The sequence below is a fragment of the Mastomys coucha genome, unplaced genomic scaffold (genome assembly GCF_008632895.1).
Source record: "Mastomys coucha isolate ucsf_1 unplaced genomic scaffold, UCSF_Mcou_1 pScaffold20, whole genome shotgun sequence".
NCBI classification, from domain to species: domain Eukaryota; kingdom Metazoa; phylum Chordata; class Mammalia; order Rodentia; family Muridae; genus Mastomys; species Mastomys coucha.
In genome coordinates this window covers 131,216,886-131,237,086 of record NW_022196903.1, presented here as the reverse complement: position 1 = coordinate 131,237,086, position 20,201 = coordinate 131,216,886, and the positions used below count along the sequence as shown (strand labels likewise).

At 41.4% G+C, this 20,201-nt stretch overlaps 1 protein-coding gene across 2 annotated transcripts in view; it reads right to left on the bottom strand.

The window, feature by feature from the left end:
• Ptpro (protein tyrosine phosphatase receptor type O) overlaps window positions 1–15,867 on the bottom strand; it is a 210,400-nt gene extending 194,533 nt beyond the window's left edge. For both annotated transcript variants that reach the window (XM_031383700.1, XM_031383701.1), the window contains exon 1: window positions 15,324–15,867. In XM_031383700.1, the coding sequence (XP_031239560.1) occupies window positions 15,324–15,398 (75 nt within the window). In that variant the 5' untranslated portion in view covers window positions 15,399–15,867. The remainder of the gene's footprint in view (window positions 1–15,323) is intronic.
• Window positions 15,868–20,201: the final 4,334 nt, after the last annotated feature.

Here is a 20,201-nt window from a genome sequence, read left to right as displayed (position 1 = left end):
GGAGGACAGAGGAGGAGAGGGAGGAAGGAGGGAGGGGGAAAGGAGGAGAGAGAGGAAGGAGGGAGGAGGAGGGAGAGAGGGAGGAATGAGGGAGGGGGAGGACAGAGGAAGGAGGGAGGGAGAGGAGGGGAGGGTGAAGGGAGGGGAGAAAGGAGGGAGGAGGAGAGGGAGGAAAAAAGAAGGGGAGGAGAGAGGGAGTGGTGGTAAGCTAGTGAATGGGAAGTGGAAACCTCATCAGACAAAGTATCAGTATGTGAGGCACTATGTATCTAGCTGAAGCAGGGGCTCTTTATTGCTCCTTGAGAACATCTCTGTAACTCAGTTTCTGCATTACTGAAATACTGATAATGATGTAGAAAGCTATGTAAGGATGGGATGAAATAATTTGTGGAAAGTATCACAAAAGTCCTTCATGCTAGGCAATGGCGTCACTGGTGCCATGTCCATCATTGTGAAGAACACAGTGAAGCTGGGATGGATTGATCTGATTTCTGCTGGGTACTCAACATTTCTCAGTTCCTCTGGGACCAGTTGATATGACCCTGTTTGCAGAACTTTGTTTTTTGAGTTAGTATTTGTGTCTACATCTGGTTCTTGATTCCCCACAGGATTGGTCCATGGACCCCTAGTAGTATCAGAATCTGTAACTAGTAGAATCTCTAAAGGGTGTAATCTGGGTACAACCTTCTATATATTTTAAGTAATCCCTTGCTTATTTATAACAGATACTGTGGTGTAAATACTACATAGTTGCTGTACTGAATTTCTTCTGGATTAGTAATAGAAAAGTGCCTGTACATAGTCAGTGGAGACACAACACTCTGGATACTTCCACCTTGAGGCTGGACAAGTCCACGGATGTGGAAACCTACAGAAAGAGAGGGCAGGCTGTATAATAGTACTGCTTGTATTCTCTATTTTTGGGGGGCTATCAGCATGTAATTTTAACTCATAGCTTTAAATAAAGAAAAAAACCTGAAGAGGAAATTCCACAATTATAAGACTACATTAACACAAATTATAATTATTATGGTCACAAGAGTAATTTTTAGTCACATCCAAAGGAAACAGTTTTGAAAGCATGCCAACAGTTACAGCATAAGTCTGAAAAAAAATACATTTATTTCCCATTTGTCTGTACAAGTGGCCAAGGATTAACGCAGAAACAACGGGATCCAGGAGAATTTTAGTCTAGGGACTAATTTACTGAACTACCCAAGCAACAGAGGATTATTTTATCTAATTAAGACAGAGAGTGTGTATTTAGAATTAAGCATTTGCATTTAACAGCAAATTCAGAATTATAAAAGCAATTAAAGCTAAAATGAGGTATGATAATTTTTCATGCATGCCACTGAAGAGCCAAAGTGCATCTTAATGTGTGTGTGTGTGTGTGTGTGTGTGTTTGCGCAAGTGCGCGCATGTAGCTAAGCCACAGAATCAGTGTGAGGCACAGACACTGTGCACTCCCTGTTCAGGGCTTGAACCCATCTGAGTCTTGTTCAAGCCTCTTAAATCTAGTTGAATCTTCTCACCCAGGACTAATCTAGTGAGAGTACCATTCAGTCTGCAACTGGCCTCATAATAGACCTGAATTTGTCACTGATAATGTTTTATTAAGGGCCTTGGTGTTTTGTGTATTTCCTACATTACTCCACATTTACTGCAATACCCTTCTTCCCTACAGATGTGCTTATTGATTTTTCTCTGTTCCTCCAATCTGAAAGATCTTCCTTGACTTAATCTCTATCAAATCTATTGAACAGGACTCACCTGAGCTTTTATTTCTTTATCAAAACAAATGCTCCTTCAACCCCTATGCCTTGGCCTTTAATGGTGTGTATTCTTGTCTCCTTCATCTGCAGGCTAATTGGCTACTGTGTCTAAACTTTTTACAGTATTCTCATACACCATTCCTTAAGCTTCTCCGTGTCCACAGATTTTGTGACAACCCAACTTTGCTTTGTAACCTTAAGAATGAGCGCGGTCTCATCCTTATGGGAGAACCTGAGTACGTTTAAGAATGAGCGGTTGACCTAGACATATATTCCTCTTCAATATTCTTCTAGCCACCCCGAATTTTACCCAGATTTTGGAAACTCATCTTACACATTGTATTTCATTCAAATTTATTTTACACACTTCATGATGTGCTCTAAAGTAATAACCTAGAAGAACAGACTATTCTTTGTCAACCAATCATCTATCCTGGTTATTTCCCACCAGGGTGACTTCATGACATCACTTTCATCTGATTCTCTGAAGTCACCAAGGTATGTCATCATTGTTGATGTTAGTCTTATGAAAGGGGGCTCTCTTAACTCTTGGGTGTTTTAAAGATTTGCAAGTCCAGTCTTGTGAAGTGCAGTTAAATGTGCAACCTGCTTCAAAATAAATGTGAGTCTGCTGGCTAATAGCATTTCGTGCTCTAGCCCTTTCCTATTTTGCATATATTTTCCTAAAATATTATGCATTTATTCAGATAGACACACTTTCCCTATGAATGTAATTATTTTATTTCTGAGTTGCTATAGACAAGAGGCTATGCCTGTCAGGGAGTAAGTTAAAATATGTAGCAGACTGGCAGACACAATAAAAACTCAGCAAGCCGAATAACAAAAGTACTAATGTTTGTCTTGGGAATGATTATGGACTTACACAAAGTCGAAAGCAATGGCTGGGGCAATGGCTTAGTGAATAAAAGCTAAGCAGTGTAGAGGTTACCTCTGTGACTCTAGCATCGCAGGGCAGGGAGTGGATGCAAGCAGACACATGGGCTAGCCCTGTCTAAATGGTAAGTTCCAGGTTCAGTGAGAGACCCTGTCTCCAAAATTAAAGAAGAGCATGATCGAGAAAGATACCAGAGTTAATCTTTCTCCTGCCACTACACATGGGTGAGCATACTTGCACACTCACATGTACACACACATACAGTCCCCTCATAAGTTGCAAATAAGTGTAAAGAAAAGGGCCACGTACCCTTCAGTTCACCTCCTCCAGTGGTAACAATGTTGCCTATCAAAAAGAAAACACCCAAACTAGGAAACCCTCATTGGTAACAATCATTCTGACTTCACCAGTTGCACACAACAACTCCTGCAAATATACATGTTCTGGGTTCAGGGATGTGTTTGTGCAAAGGTACATGCTGGAGTGTGGGCATGCTGAGATGTGTAGATCTTAACAACTATGTATGGTTCAAGGAAACTACCATGACGATAAAAAGAAAACTGCATCCATATCACAAGGCTTCCTCAGGCTACCCCTGTACAGCTACATACATCCTCTTCCCGTGGTAGAATCAATTCCCCAGCTCAGGGACTTTGTTCTTTCAAGAATATTACATAAATATGACAGATTTTAAGGTTCTTCACTTAGCATACCTCATCTTATTGAGGTGAAGTCACTGTGTCCTTGTTGCCATACATGGATGTGCCTCGGGTCTTGACCATTCCTGTACTGGAGAACACCTATTGAGTTGACATCCATGTCTGGCCAACACTGTGACCCCCTCGGGTGCAGGATTTAGTTTATTTGAGTAACTCTCAAGCCTCTAATATGGTAGTTGGTGTTTAGGATAAAGGTTTCAGAATTGGGTGAGAAGGGTCAGGAGATGGTGACAGTATAGTGTGGAAAATGATGTCTGCTGGTACGCTCAAGGAGGGATCCATGTGCCCTGGTTCTTCCTAGAACACGCCAGTTTGTGTTGCTCTTCCAAGCATTATGATCTTTGCTCACGGAAGTGCCCTAGTTGGTATGACAAATTATATAATCATCGTGGCTCTGATTCCTCCATGACCCTGAGAGCGTCAATACTGTGCCTGCTCAGCTACGATGGATTTCAGTGGATTGCGGTTTGGAGGCCATTCTCTACGTCTGTGGAGCCACCCTGTAGAGTCTGAGAATTAGCTCTCACTCAATGAGGGATAGGCTTACTCAAGTGTCTTCTGGCCCTGCCTCCTGCTTCTCTCATGTAAAATGACTCTCCCTGTCAGTGTTATGGCTGAGGGCAGGAACTGAGCTCATGCGAAAGAGCCATGCCCATGGCTACTTTCCAAAACTGTAATAAGCCTAGAAGGTCCTGAGTACTCTAGCTTCGGCCCATCCCCAAAACTACAGGCCTACAGTGAGCTCGGCTGGGACCAGCTGTTCAGCTCTAGGCCAATCACTCTGCCCAGGGGCACAAAGTCAAGTAAGAGGTCACCCATTCTCATGTGTGAGGATGTTCCTTCAGAGGATAGAAGGCTGTGAGTCGGGGGAGACAGGCTAGGCTACGAGAGGAACTGAAGGGACAGGAACACATACAGCCACCTCAGCTTTTCTTCCATCAAGACGGCAGTACACTGCTAAACGGCAAGCAGCTAGCACAGAACACAGCCAGAAATCAAGTCAAAAATCTTTACTTTTTTTTTCCCCAGTAGACATTCTATGCTCTTTAGTTTCTTGTGATGGGATTTGGTCTAGAAAAATGGGAAATAAAATCCTGTCACTATAACATTGAAAGCTTTGCTAGTGATTTGGGGTTTTTGTTTGTTTGTTTGTTTGTTTTCTTTTTGTTTTTTGTTTTTTGTTTTGGTTTTTCGAGACATGAATTCTGTGAATAGCCCTGACTATCCTGGAACTCACTCTGTAGACCAGGTTAGCCTCGAACTCAGAAATCCGCCTGCCTCTGCCTCCCAAGAGCTGGGATTAAAGGCATGCGCCACCACGTCCCAGCTGTGATTTGGTTTTTGACAGCTCATACTCATGGACAGCACTCACATAAGCGATGATCCCCTTACTCTCTAAATCCAAGATGCCCATTTCATGCTTATGATCAATATCTATGATAATATATGCCCTTATTTAATGTAAATACATATGTGAATCTGATATAATTGACTCCTGGCCTTATGGCTTAATGTAACAAATTTCAGAAGGCTAAAAAATACAAAGGCCTTAAAAAAATATAACACATTTTAGTGAGAACATGCATGTTAGGGCAGTTTAATGATTTTAACTACACATATGAGCATATTACCCACACACATACATATATGTGTATTGTATGGACACAAGGAACAAGTTTAGAATGCATATTCCCGGAGGGCAGTGATCTTGAAGTACACTCTTTAGAAAGCAGCTTTCTTCCTTTTTCTGTCTGTTGCTGTGATGTCTTCGTTACAGTGTCTACTCTGAGTTCTTAACATATTAATATGAAACTATTGATACCCATCTGGCTTGGGACTCCTTGAATATTGCAAGTGAAGAATTCCCCACTTTAGATCCGTGAAAGGCCACCAGGAAGGCTATTTGGAGACATCAGCACAGCAGCGAGAACTTCAATAGAAAGAGTTCTCCATTAACCTTCAAAAAGGAGGGTTCTATAGGTCGAGTTGAAGCAATCTGGGTAACAAACAGTACACGGGTGAACACAGCTTTAAAGACCCTGTAGGCTTTTTGAGTTCCGAATACACAAAATATAAATCCAAGAAATCAGCCCCTGAATGCTAGCTGAGGTTTAGCAGATTTCGATAATTAAAAGCAACAAGGATAACGACTTCACACGTGCTTTAGCCCAGGTTTTAAAGTCAGAAGCATTTCCTTCTAAACTCTTGAGTCGCTTTAGTGAGAAGCTTTTGCATACCAGCAGTTCCATATTGCAAATCCCTGGAGTCTAAGCACTTGGAGGAAGCCTGTAGCTGTTGGCGAGAGACTAATTAAAAAGTATAATTTTGCTAAGGGAGACTGCAAAGGAAAATTCCCCAGCACAATGTACAATAAATGTGGTCACATCTTGCCACTACATTTAAGTGTAAATAATGATTTGTATTAGTGTATTTTAATCCAAAATGCCTGTTTTTCTTTTATATCTTTAAGGGGAGAACGGCATAGCTCAGTGTTTAAAGACCCATCACAGACAGCATAGACTTAATTTCTGTTTCTATTTGTGGTTTTGTTTTGGTTTTGGTTGGTTTTTTTTAAGGATCTCATGATGTTTTCTGAAAATTGTGACCCCAGCCCTGTGCTGGACCACAGTGACATGACACCACACCCAGTCTTCCTTGATCGTAAGCTTAAGAGCTAGGAATTTGAAGCCATTTGTGATGATGTATTTCCCCTAAGAGGCAGGAGAATCAGGAGTTTAAGGTCATCCTCAGCTACAGATCAAGTTTGGCTAAAAGGCTCTGTCTTAAATAAATATTCAGAATTGTGAGTACAGCCAAATAACAGGCATTTTCTAGTAACCATTGTAAATGTCATGCTCATCCTTGGTTTGGGGCAAGAATGCACCTTTTACTAATTGTTTCTACTGTGACAGAATACTTCGCAGGAAGCAACTCAGAGGAAGAGTTCCCTTTATTTCTATCTTTCTCTTCCTTTCTTTCTTTCTTTCTTTTTTCTTTCTTTCTTCTTCCTTCCCTCCCTCCCTCCCTCCTTCTTTCCTTCCTCCTTCCCTTCTTCCTTCCCTCTCTTCCTTTCTTCATTCCTCCCTCCCTCCCTCCCTCTCTCCCTCCCTTCCTTCCTTCCTTCCTTCCTCCCTTCCTTCCTCCCTTCTTTTCTTCCTTCCTTCTTCTCTTCCTTCCTTCCTTTCTTTCTTTTTAAGGAGTCCTTTTTACATGTATGAATATTTTGCCTGCATGTATGTGTACCAAGTGCATGCATTTCCCGTAGAGGCCAGAAGAGGGTGCTGGATCGCCAGAACCAGAGTATCAGACAGTAGCAAGCCATCATCATATGGGTGCTGGGAACCAAACCTCAGTCCCCTGCAAGAGCAGCAAGTGCTCTTACAACTGAGCCAACCAAAAGGGAAAGTTTCTTTGGTTCGCAATTTGAGGTTATAGTCCATACTTGTGGGGAAGTCACCATGGCAAAAGTGCGAGATAGTAAGTCACACTGAGTCCAAAGTCAGAAACAAATAGGTACCCAGCTCACTTCCCTTTTATGCTGTTCTATTCTTCAGCCCACGGGATGGAGCTACCAACACTAAGGACAGCTTTTCCCTCCTCTGTTAAACCTCCAGGGAACACAGTTATAAGATGTGCAGATGCGTGTCTCATCTCCAGTCCACCATCACATTCTTGCTTTTCATTTGTAGACTTCAGTTCTCAATATATTGTCAAATTAAATCCCTGAGCAACATACTAAAGCATCTTTTTTTATGAACCAACAAATTGACTTAAGTTGAAAACTCTTGCCTAGTCTTAGAGAAAGATGATATAACATAAGGAGCCTTATCCCAATGGTGCTGCTTCAGGGACATACAAGGCTCATGTAAATACATTCTCAGAAGTTCCTAGAAATATTAACTTGATCATGAGTAGTGTTAAATTTAATAAAAACAATTTATTAAAATCTTTTTAATTTATTAATTTTATTTTAAATTAATTAATATAATAAATTAAATTTAAATTTGTTTAAAACAAGAATTTCTAATATTTTAACTCTATAGATACAATTTAAATTATTTTACATTCATTTGTTTTTGTGTGTATGTGAGAGTGCATGTGTACCATGAAACATGTATGTTCCTTGGAGGGCAACTTCCCAGAATCCTTTCCTTCTGCCATGTGGGTTCTTGGATTAAACTTGGGCCATTGTGGTAGACAGCAAGTACCTTGACCTGCTAAGCCCTGTGGGTGGGCCTTTAGATGGAATTTCTTCTCATAAATTCATGGAGGGATGGGAAGCATTGCTTTCAGCCATGGATGTGAAAGCATAAATAATTTAATTACAGTTTCTCCCTAATACTGGCTATGCTTGTCCAACAAACAAAAATGAAATTAATGTTATAGAAAACCATTAGAGCTAACCAGACTTCAGCACAATAACAATGCAATAATAGACCATTCATATAAACCAATCTGCTACAGGATTATTTAAAGTGAGCATACACAAATGAGTATATTCTTTAAATATGTTTCTGTATTTCAGCTGCTTGAAATTTTAATCACTGTTTGTTGAGCTATATGCTAAAATTTTAATGATGACAACATTAATTCAATTAGTCTCTTGTGCCTGCTGTTTACGTTGAAAAGAAAATGTCTATGCTTCAGGATGTAGCTCATGTTTAACCTCCAACCACTAGAAGCTTATGTGTCTTTACTATCTTACATGTACTCTCTGTGAACACACATCTAACTACATTGTGGGACATTTTTCTGTCTCTGTGTCTATGTCCCCATTATGCCATTGCCAAGACTCACATGACTGCTAGCCACTCTTTCCCTGCAGCATTTGTCAATTCTTTGCACCTAATAGATGATCAGTAAGTGGTTGACTGAATGTAACTGAACAATAACTCGCTGTCCTGTAATCCAAATGACAGATTTCATACTGAAAAGGGGAGGTAATTTCCCAATGCTCCCACTTTGGTTTTGGGAAAAAACTGAACAACAACAACAACAACAGTGCAGCTCTGTCAAGAAAACTAAAAGGCAAAGAAAATGAACTAAGTTGACAGGGGGCTTGTTAGTGAAAGATCAGAAGCAGGAGCATGTGGGTTTACCATATTCTCATCCATAAACAAGCCAACTGATCTGGATTTGGGGAAAAAAAAAAAGAACAAAATGAATGCCTCGGTTGTCTTAAGAGAGTTGAATGAAATAGCACACACACGAAGAAAGGAACTATTTACCATTTATATATATATTAAAATATATATGAGAATTCTTTCGTTTTAGATTAGTAAAGGCTCACAGATTACTAGTGCAAAGATAGGTTACTTTGATGTATTTTTACTTTAAGAGAGGAACAGTTTTCTCAGGAAAGTGAATGGTACTTCGTTCTTCTTTGGAAAAGCTTTCTAAGAATAGCACGTGGTCTGTGAAGTGGCTGAGTGAGCAAAGGTACTTGCCACCAAGTCTGACTGTCTGAATCCAATCCCTGGGACCCACATAATGAAGGAGCAAACTTTCTCCAGCAAGTTCTCTTCTGATTCCAGAAGTGCACATAAAATAGATAGACACAACTTTTAGCTAACACGTATATTTGCACAAAGAGATGGTGGCGGTCTGTCTGTTTTTGATTCTCTCTTTGTAAAATATTTTCCACACAAGTGTCATGCTTCCTATTGTCTCAACTGCTGACAGAGAAGACAGAAGAAAAACCTTTATCAAGAATGGTCTTCACCCTTGCTTCAAGCTCTTCTGTGTCTTCTGTTCTAAACCACAGAAGACAGAGGAGCTGAGCTGTCTGTTAGTGTCTAGAAAACCCCTGAAAAGAGAAGAACCTTTGCTGTAAAATTAGATCTGCAGCTGAAATAGTTGAGAAATGTGAGCACAACATGGTTGCTCCTCTAGGGTTGAGGACTCTGTTCACAAGGGGGGAAATATCTTTTGTGTGTGTGTGTGTGGAGCTCTGGAGCACACATAGAAAACAAAACAAAAACAACAACAGTGGCTGCAGATTACATGAAAGGTTTTTATAAAATTGTTTTTTGTTGTTACTGTAATTATAGTTTGTGTTTTCACATACTTTCCTCAATGGCTCATGGAAACCATATGGAACCTTCTGGAATCCACAGCACCAGGGAACAGAGGAGAGTCTTCGTTGTGTTAGCTACGTCTCTGAACATCTTCACATTCTTACTTCCTCTGCTTAGAGCAAGGTGCAGTAAAGCAGCAGCTTAAGCGAGGAAGTGTGTGCATTTTGGATGGCAGTTTAAGAAGGGCTTCAGTCCCATCATGGCAGGGAAGGTGGGATGACAAGGCAGCCATGCACACTACATCCAGGAAGCAGCAGAGAAGCAGCCAGAAGTGGGACCAGCCTATAAAATTCCGGGAACCCACTCCCTCAGGTGAGACTCCACCTCCTCAGCCTTTCAGAACAGTGCTAACAGCTGGGAGTCAAGTGTTCAAAAACATAATCCAATGGGGGGATATTTTACATTTAAACCACAGGGCACCTTATTCTCCAGGCTTTGGCCCCTCGAATCAATTGACACTAGTGAACTACAAAGCTCTCCTTTGCTTATATAAGCAGAAAGAGGTGAGACCAATAGGTACCATAGAAGAGTTTTGTAAGTGACTGGGTAATGACCAAAGGATTAAATCCCTCTGTTACCAAGAGAGTAGGTTGAAAAAGACCCGTTAGAAGTAGTGTTCTCAACAAGCATTACAGGGTCTCCAACCGCTAAGATTTCAGAAATATTGTCGCCGTAGGAATGGAAGAGATCATGGGGAGTGGTGATACAGAATGGCAGCCAAAAATATTTTTGGTATACATGTATTGGCTGTAGAATACACACACACACACACACACACACACACACATATGCGCACACACACTAGCTTTTATAGGAACCTTAGGCATGCCAGTTGTGACTGGCCTTTTTGAGAAAGGATTCCATCTTACTGTGAGCATAGGTAGCCATGAGCTTGAAATCTTCCTGCTTCAGCCTTCTGAGTGCTAGGTTGTCAACCATGCAGCACCATTCCCAGGTTCAATTGCTACAGGGGTTGTTTTGTTTTGTCTGTCTTTTTTTTCCCCCTTAACCCTAGCTATCTTGTTCTACAACCAACTGTAACCTTGAACTCCCGATTATACCTTCCAAGTGCTGGAAATTTGAGCATGCCTGCTTGTCCCTGGCCTTTTCAGTTTTTTTTTAAATTAATTTTTAAAAGATGCATCTACTTTTATTTTATGTAAACAAGTGGTTTTTGTGTGTGTGTGTGTGTGTGTGTGTGTGTGTACCATAGTTATGCAGTACCTGTGTGACCAGAAGAGGGCATGAGATACTCTGAAACTGGATTTACAGATGTTTGTGAGCAATCATGTGGGTTATGGGAACTGAACCTGGGTGTTCTGCACAAGCAGTAAACACTGTTATCCACCCAATCACTTCTCCAGGCCCCAATTACTGCTGTCTAGCTAGTAAAAATCAAGTAACCACTTAAGAAACATTGATGAATAAATAAATCTATTTTTTATAAAAAATTAACATGCTTGTGTTTTGATTTATGGTTTTAATAATATATTAGTGTGCGATTGACAAAGGTTTACTATTTATAGTGTGGCAACTACATTATAATTATGATGATTTAACTGTTATAATGATAGTTCTTCAGGTTTTCCTCATATAGACACATTCACAAGTCAATTATTATAATATCTCAGACTGCTTAGAAGCTATTTATATAGTGAAGAAAACTGTTATCCAGTTTATTAAGTTGTTGTCACACTTCTAATGCCAGATGCTAGCCCACAGGGAAAGACAACAGTTATGAGATAAAACTTTATTTCCAAATTATTTATACCATACTTAGGTTCCTTAGATGAGGACCAATAAACACGGTGCGGTGGAGCTCGTCTTTGCCCTGGCCTACGCTGATGAGAATGGAACATCAAAGGTTCCATGCATCTGGACTCACTGAACTAGAGGAGAGAACAGATTTTTGAAGTCATTGCTGTTAAGCTCCCTATTTTGCCCCGCTGCCACTGACCACAGTAATGATACCAACACCAAAATCCTTTTCAAATGCTCATGACTCAAGTTGGTTAAAGTCAAGGCAGGTGACACAGTGGCAAAAGTGCTTGCTGTGCAAACCTGAAGACCCAAGTTTAGATCCCCACCACCTGTATAAAAAGTCAGCAATGAAAGCATATTTGTAACCCCACAAGTGGTCCCCAAAGCACTCTGGCCAGTGGTCTATCTTAAAGAGTGAGCTCAAGTTCCCATGATAGATCCTGTCTCAAAAACATGAAGAAGATGGATATGGATGGAGGGTGACAGGGAAGGCACCTCATATCAACCTCTTGTCCCTGCATCTGTCACGCGTACACATACTGCACACAAACATACATAACACATATAGACTCGGCAGTTAATCTACAGTTTAGGCAGAGGGATAGTGTGCATTTGCTATGTTATACAACAGTAGTCCTTTACATCCTAAAGATCCAAAGCAGAAATGTGCTCACAGTGGGAAGACTCAACACCCATCACTTGTAAACACAGAGGCAGTGAACCATCCACAGAACACTCAAGACAAAATTTCCATGGGAAAATGAGACGCGCAGAGTGTACATGAAAGAGACAGAGACAGAGAGAGATCTCATAGAAAGTCAGAAAAACCATGAATCACAGGCATTTATCCTGAGTAAGAGTTGAATGGCCAATATCATGACACTTGAAATATTAAACACAGGTGTATGAAGAAATAAAGTATTAAAGCCCCTTTCAAAGTCAATGATCTTTGATGACATCTAACGCAGGAGCAGACGTATGGAAATATAGTCAGGATATCAATGGAATAAAGGACTCATGCCAAGTCTACTAGTGAAGTGGGGAGCTTCCAGTTGACCATTAATAAGCAACACTTCAGGGAAGACAGACTTCAAATTCTGATGAGGTCATAGTCTACAGCTCGCATCTTAGTGGGCAAAGCACTGGTATTGACTGGGTGGATGATATAGAAAGCCATTTTCAGGAAAGGCAGTAAAAATGTGATGTTGTGCTGATTGCAGCAGGAATTATAGGAAGACATACAAGAGGGAGATACTACTACATAAGCCATGCACTAGATGCATAGACAGAAGACTTGAGGCTAGAAGGCTCTTGATTGATAACAGAGCTTTGATATTTTTGTATCTAGTTGTATATACTCACTTACCATAAACATCAATATACAATTCTAAACATTCTATGGCCAGTACTGGGTGTAGGTCACATCACCTCATGCAGATATCACCTCAGGAAGTGCAGTGGCTGACTCAGACAACCTGAGCTACCTTGTTAAATGAATCCATAACTGGTGCATGCATGAGCAATGATGTACAAAGCCTTGAACATTCTACCCCTTCCAGGTTCCCTCAATGAAACTGATTATAACCTGAATATCATAAACATTCCCATCTCCCCACAGCATACATATCCACCTAAATTATAGAAAGTATGAAAATGAAGATCAAGCTTCACAGTTGAAATATTTGACTTATGTTCTTTAGAAGTTCTTGCTCATATGGAGGATATAAATATGAACATTAATAAATGCTTGTCATAAACAAAGATAAGCAGATTTTTACAGGAGATGGAAGAATGGTTTGTCCTATGCCCATGGGTCATTTTAGGTTGTACCATTGAGATCTGGCAAACTGATGTTTAATAATGGGTATTTTTGAGGTTCATGCTACCATATGCATGCTTACATCTATTTTGTTGGTTCCTTATTCAGTAGTTTGAATTAAAAGCCTCAAAATTATAAAGGAATTATACTGTATGCCTGAAGTACCATAAAATATACTAACCACAAAATGTATGATATTATACTGTATGCCTAATTTAGCACTTTGAACATCTCTTCTTAACTGTAAGGAAGTGTGATTCAATCAGCAAGCATGTGTGAAAACGCTTTGAAGATTAAGGTTTAGTGGCTTTTCGATTTGTAGATTTTTCTTTTTCTGGTATACTTTATACTAAAGTGAAACAATGTTATCCTTCCATAAAATAAATGTTAATAACTTCCCTTGCAACATTGTTTTCCTCGCTGCTGTGATACTTTGAATGATTCATCAATGCTTGGGCTATGGTGGATAGCTTATCATTAGACATTTGCTAGCAAATGTTGAGAAATCCACATATCATGTTGAAGAGGGTGAGAGTCTGTTGCAATCAGTAAGATACCATCATGCTATCCCTGATGAATTTTCTTAGTCCATTATCATGTTTTGAGTTCAAACTTCTGACACATTTTTCTTAGCATTTTAAGTTTAACATTATGTTTTTTTTTCTCTCAAGCCAAATAGACTCATTTCTAGAGTTAGCATCTACTATGAAACAAAAACCTGAAGTTATTCCAAAAGCTAAATATACATCAGATCTCTCTCTCTCTCTTTCTCTCTCTTTCTCTCTCTCTCTCTCACACACACACACATACACACACACACACATACACACATACACACACACACATAGACACATACATACACACATACACACATACATACATACACACATACACACACATACACACTTTTTTGCTATTCTCAGGAAAACATGTACCTCCATTTTTCATCTTAGGTTCTCAAAGCGTGTTATCTAGACATCTCAGTTGTTGCAAAGTCTGGCAAATGGTAAAAAAAATTAATTATAAAAAACTCAGCATGCATATAATATCTGTGGTATGTACTACAGAGAAGCAGGTGAAACGTGCAACTGAATTTAATATTCACAAGATTTTAAAATAAAATAATGGCTGATGACTTTAAAAATTGAGCACATATCCAATACAGCTCATAACTTCATTCGTGTTACTCGCTTACTGTTTACCCAGAGACTACATTTTTCTGTGATCCGTGGAGACAAGAAGAAAATATAGAATAGTTTTGCACTCATGCTATCGGGGGCTCATGAATCCTGTTCACTATAACCTTGGGAAGCATTCATAATTAATGGGCATATGAGCAAGAAGTGACTCCTTAATGCGGAAACATTTGCAGTCATTAACGTGTTGGCCTCCGTTAGCTAGGTATCCTCGTGGTGCTGAACGGATAGCTCCGGATCACCTGTGGCCATCCTTGAGTTGCTGGGACGAGAAGGGAGAAAGGACTAGGAAGAGAAGCAAAGCAGACCTTTGGAACCAGGAGTGAGGGGGTATCAATTTCTAACTTCCCTTCATATGCCAAGAAAACAGCTTAAAAAAAACCTACATGCTTTAAGTATCAAGATTTTATTTTTTTAAAACAGTATTTGCCTTTTCACTTTTTTTCTCAAAGTACAATTTTGAGCCACACGTTCCAAAGAGGATAGGAAAAGGTGAATTTTATAAACCATATATCCCACCATTAAAATCAGTGGCAGCATCCTGTTACAAGAGGGTGGAAGTGGGTAGAGTTTTACCATCCCCACCTGGCAGCATCCCCAGGTGAATGGAGGGGAAGACAGGGAGAGACCTTCCCTGGAGTTGAGCTGATTCCGTATTCAATGGAACCCTCACCCTCACCCCGCCTGGCCGGTGCGTCTGGTCCAGAGCTCAGCGCCCTGCTTGTGATTACCGCACAAGGCAAATTGACTGAGACAAAGCAGCCTTACCCAGGCTTCACTGGGGGAGGGCGCGAAGATGAAGTGGCATTGGGATGCAGTGGGGACCACTAAAAAAAGTGCCCTCATTTTGCCTGAGAATGCCCTATCCCGCAAGCCCATCGCCGAGGTAGCAGAGTACAAAGGGCGACAACTGGAAGGCTCAAACTTCCAGATCTTTCCACCAGCAGCTACGCAGCCCACCCGGCGCCGCGCTGAGGACAAAGCGTGTGCGCCTGGCGCTCCCCGCCTGGCCACCGCACCCTGAGCGCGTAGCTCCCCACGGCGGGATGAATCCCCATCTCCAAGAACTGGGGGTCCCTACCTTGAGCAGCACAAAGAGCCCGAGCAGAGGTAGCAGGCGGCGGCCCCCACGCGTTCCCCTAGGCAGGTGCCCCATCGTGGCTCGACCAGGGACCCGGAAGGGACAGCAGCGCCAGCGGGTCCCCGTTGCGCTTACAATGACCAGTCTCGGCTGACAGCCTTAGACCTCGGGCGCCCGGGCGGCTCCAGGCGGCCGCATGTCGCCTGGCAGGTCCTCCTGCGCCTCCGGATGGATCGCTCTATCTCTTCTGTGCCCGAGTCCTGCTAGAACGTGCCGGGAGCCGGCTTTGCTTAATGGCTAAGGATGGAGAGGGTGGGGATGGCAGTGGGCGAGGCTCTGCGCCACAGCTACAGCGGTTGCCACGGGAGGCAGGGGTCGGCGTACGGAGGGAGCTGCCCGGGCTCCGCAGGCAGACAGCCCTCCGCGGCCCCCTAGCAACAGTGATGCTCTCTCTCAGAGCAAGGAACTCCTCAAGTGCAGATCTCGGGTCCTCCCACCAGGGCCTGCCCGCTTCCCATTGCTAGGCAGCCCCCAAGACAAGGCTCCGCCTCAGCCTTTTCCAGCGTCTCTCTCCTAGGAGGAGTTGCCTGCAGGGTTTCCCCTCTGATGCCTCTTATCTCAGGTCCTTCTCAACCCTTCCCCGCCCCCGTTCCTTTGCCCCCTTGTACTTACAAGTGACACTTAAATGTTTTTGAAAAGAAGGGTGAATCTCAACTCATCATGCCCCCATCTCAGTTCAATTTCTCTATAGTATCCCATAATCACCTAGGGAAACTGGGAGTGATTCTGTGAGTTCCCCCGCTTGTCCTGTTAGCCTCACCTAGCTCACAGTATTTTACACACATTTAGAATATGTGTGTAATATATTCTCTATGTGTGTGAATACACTAAGTACTCTGAATTATCCATGAAGAACTAATCCAAGACTTTAGAATCACAAGCACGACTCCCATGCAGTGTGTCTCTCATCTACTTATCTGTCTCTAGAGGTTTTGTGTAGTTTTTGAAAGACAACTCTATTTAAAAAAAAAAAAAAGTGGAATACGCTATATTAAGTCGTTTCTTTTTGTCATGTAAATGTCCTGGGTGGGTCCTGAGGTAGTGGGACTTTGTTTTTATCCTTCAAAGTGTGGCACCAGGTGACAGAAAAGGGCACCTTGGTGATGCACTTAGGAGCAAGTCACCAATTCTCTGGGGCACAGGTGAGGAATGGTGGCCTGCCATAGGACCAGGGTCGTGTGTGCTCATCCTTTTCTAAGGAAGGACTAGAAACTAAAGGTTTGGATTAGGAATTTTTGCATGAATAGATGCAGGCACTAATGGACCTTCACAAAACAGAACAATGCTCTGGGCTTGTGTGCGAATGTTTCCCTTGCTGGCACAGACGCTACCTCAGTACACAACCCACTGTCCCTGATGTGCTCAGTTCAGCGCCCTTGTGCCCATCCTTTGTTGGCCTGACTCATGCCTCCACCCCCCTCCTCTCAAGGTTTTTGCTGCTTCCCACTTCAGGGCCAGACTCGAGGGCTTTCTAAGAAATGGTTCCTTAGACCTGTACTTTCAGAGCCTCTGGTCTGATGTTTTTCTTTTATTTTGAAGCTTTTGAAAGTGGCTTTCCATTTCCAGCTACATCAAAGAGGCTCCACAGTGATCTAATTTCCAGACAGAGATGCTTAGGTTGGGGCCTAAATGGTACTCACAAGATGCCAGAAATTATTCTTTTAAATAGAGTTTTATTTTAGCATCAGTATGTGAATTAAACACATATGTAAGGTTATCTGTGCATGTACATGTGTGTGTGCATGTGTGTATGTGTGTGTGTGCATATATATACATATATATGTATAATAGGGATAGATATGCCTGATCTATTTTGGGCATTAGGAAACAATTTTGCTCAAATATTAATCTTATAAATGCAAAAGGTGCTTTCAGAATAATGAGTTATTTTAAATCCCCTACCTAGCTGTGTGCTTTTTCTTTCTCTCTGCTCAGTTAGATCACACATGGCTTAGCCCTGCTGCTCTCATACAGTACGTGGACCACTTTGGGGCAGCAGCAATATTAAGTGGTTAGTGCATCACCGCCCAAGAAGGCATTAGTAATTAGCATGATTAATATTCCATTAGCAGCATGTGACTGCGTGGCCTGAAGACTGGAAGTTTTACTTGGTAATCATAGAAGAGTTCTTTTCCAGAGATAAACATTTTACGTAGTGATCACAGGGGGGAAAATAGTCTCATTTGCCATTATATCTAAACCCATAACAGGATTGCAAACTCTTACCAGAGACTCCCGCTAAGAATGTGTATGTGGCGATGTCCGTGGCATGCTGCTTCAGACCACTAGCTGGTTTTCCAGTGCAGTGTTTCTAAAATATGTTACATCTTACTAAACTAGTTTTGAGAGTCCCAACAAGAATGGCCACAGGTAGCATTAGTGTGTGCAGTCATTTTGGTCACCAGTTGCCTGGAAGTATCCATTAGGTTTTCTTGTCTCAACCATGCTGCTTCCAAAAGAGGGTTCAGATCATTGTATTCTCTAGACGTCACTCTGTCTGGAGAAAGATAAACACGGAACAAAACAGACCCTGTTGTGCACTGAATTTAAAATGAAACATCTCTCAGAATGACACAAAGTTGTTTACTTGGAAAATGATAATAATTAGTAGTTAGTGATCTGAGAGACTGACAATGTTAAGTCTGAAAGATGCAGACTTATCTATTTATTTATTTGATAGGAAGAAACAGTCTTTTTCTAAATATGTAAAACTCTGTTCTTGTCTTTTGTGGGTCACATCTATCTTTCACATAAGAACAGGGGTAATAGCAGCCAGGGAACGCAGCTAGAATCCCTGCGAGAGCCCTAATGATAAGTCAGTTGGGACGCCTACACTGCCCTGACCAATGAAGCTCAACTGTGTCCCCCAGGGGTGGCTCTAGTGCAGTTCCACGAGTCCCAGCTTCCAGGACTAAAATAGCTTGCAAGGCTGTCAGCAGTTTCAGAATTAGACAGTTGTTCATATGGGGGCTTCTCATTGACAAATAATTTGCTTTGTGTAGATTACAGGGAGAGGGAAAACTTAAGTCAGGAATCATGAAAAAGTCCCCCACGTGAAAAGCGCACCATAGATGTTAAGACTGCCAACCATGTTCTTCGGATTGCAATGTTTATCACGTGTGAACTGAGGATTACAAGGAATGAGTTCTCAAGACAAGGACAGCAGGCAGCACTCCGGTTTTCAATCTATTTGGACATTTGTTTAGCTGACTTCTCACCTAAGAACTCTGCTGACAGCTCATAAGCTCCATGTCTTTCAAAATGCACATGATTGACAGCTCTCAGGTGAACAGCAGGATGGAACTACCAAGACTCCTCCCATTTGCCCAGCTGGGAAAGCAGTGGGACACACTACAGAGGTTTGTGTCCCCTTTCATGTGGAGATGTGCCACTTGTTAGCTCTTTTGTTCTTGTTGATAATTCCTAAGACACCTTCTTTTTGACTTTACTCCTTATATAATTCTAAAAAAATAAAAAGTCAAAAGGAAAAATACACCATAATATCTAGCCTTTATAACTCAGAAATATCTATTTTAAAAACAAGAAAACTTGTGTGTAGAAAATATGAGTAGATATTTATCACTGGACACAAACTGTAAACTGTCTTCCATTAGGAAGGCAGATTACGATCATTTAGATGATGTTCCTTGTTCTGGGCCCATGCTAGGATTAATGGTCTTGTTTTTTTTGTTTGTTTGGTTGGTTGGTTGGTTTCTTTTTGTTTTGTTTTGTTTTGTTTTGTTTTTTTGGCTTTCCGAGACAGGGTTTCTCTGTGTAGCCCTGATGTCCTGGAACTCTGTAGACCAGGCTGGCCTCAAACTCAGAAATATGCCTGCCTCTGCCTCCCAAGTGCTAGGATTAGAGGCATGCACCACTACTGCCCAGCCTACCTTGTATTTTGACATGTGATTATTTTTCTAAAAATATTGGTAACAATAAATTTCTAAAATATTTTTCTGGTCATTCTAGACATTGTTGTCAACTACTTAGTTCTTTCTCATCTCTAGCTGTTGTGGTTAATTTCATTTTAAAGTCCTAATATCCTGTGTGGGAAGGTTGACGTTACTTTGGTGGGAAGAAAGGTTAGAACCTGGCGAGACATAGCATGGGGTAAGTAGAAATGGCATCTCCTCCTTCCTCCCTTCCTTCTTTACTTCCCTTCAAATTAAAAGTACACAACATAACTCTTGCTGTCGCCTGTGTGTCTACCATCCAAGAGCATCAGAACACACATCACCTTAAAAATGGCTGTAAATGGCAACTGTAGAGAATTTGGTGATTGTGAGTCCTGAAGCTGTATACAGATTATGAAACCATTACTCATAGACTTGGAGAATGCACTGTCCAAATGGGTGAGGATTCTACCAAGAGCATAATTGAGTTTCATTGACATCTGAATTCAAGGTCAATTACAGTAAACATATTTTCATGCTAAAATTATAAAGCTGGTAATATTCCAAGGTCTAACTGTGACAGGAGATGAGAAGTTGACTAGGGGGTGGGTAGGGCATACTACTGATGGACTAAAGAAAGATGGAGAAGAAACCTTTTCAGAAAGACATTGTGCTAACTGAAGGGAAATTAAACTGGGAAAGCCACAAACTGCATTGGTCTGTTTATGTAAGGTTTTGGAAACTACAAATCCACACATCGAAAAGCAGGTTAGTGTTTTCCACAGCTTGGAAGTAGTGGATGACATCAGCCAGAAAGGAACCAGAGGAACTCTTGGACGGAGGAGATATCCTAAATTTTTACTTTGGTGCCTGCCATATTTTGGCACTTACCAAAATTCAATGGACTTTAGATATATGTATCTTG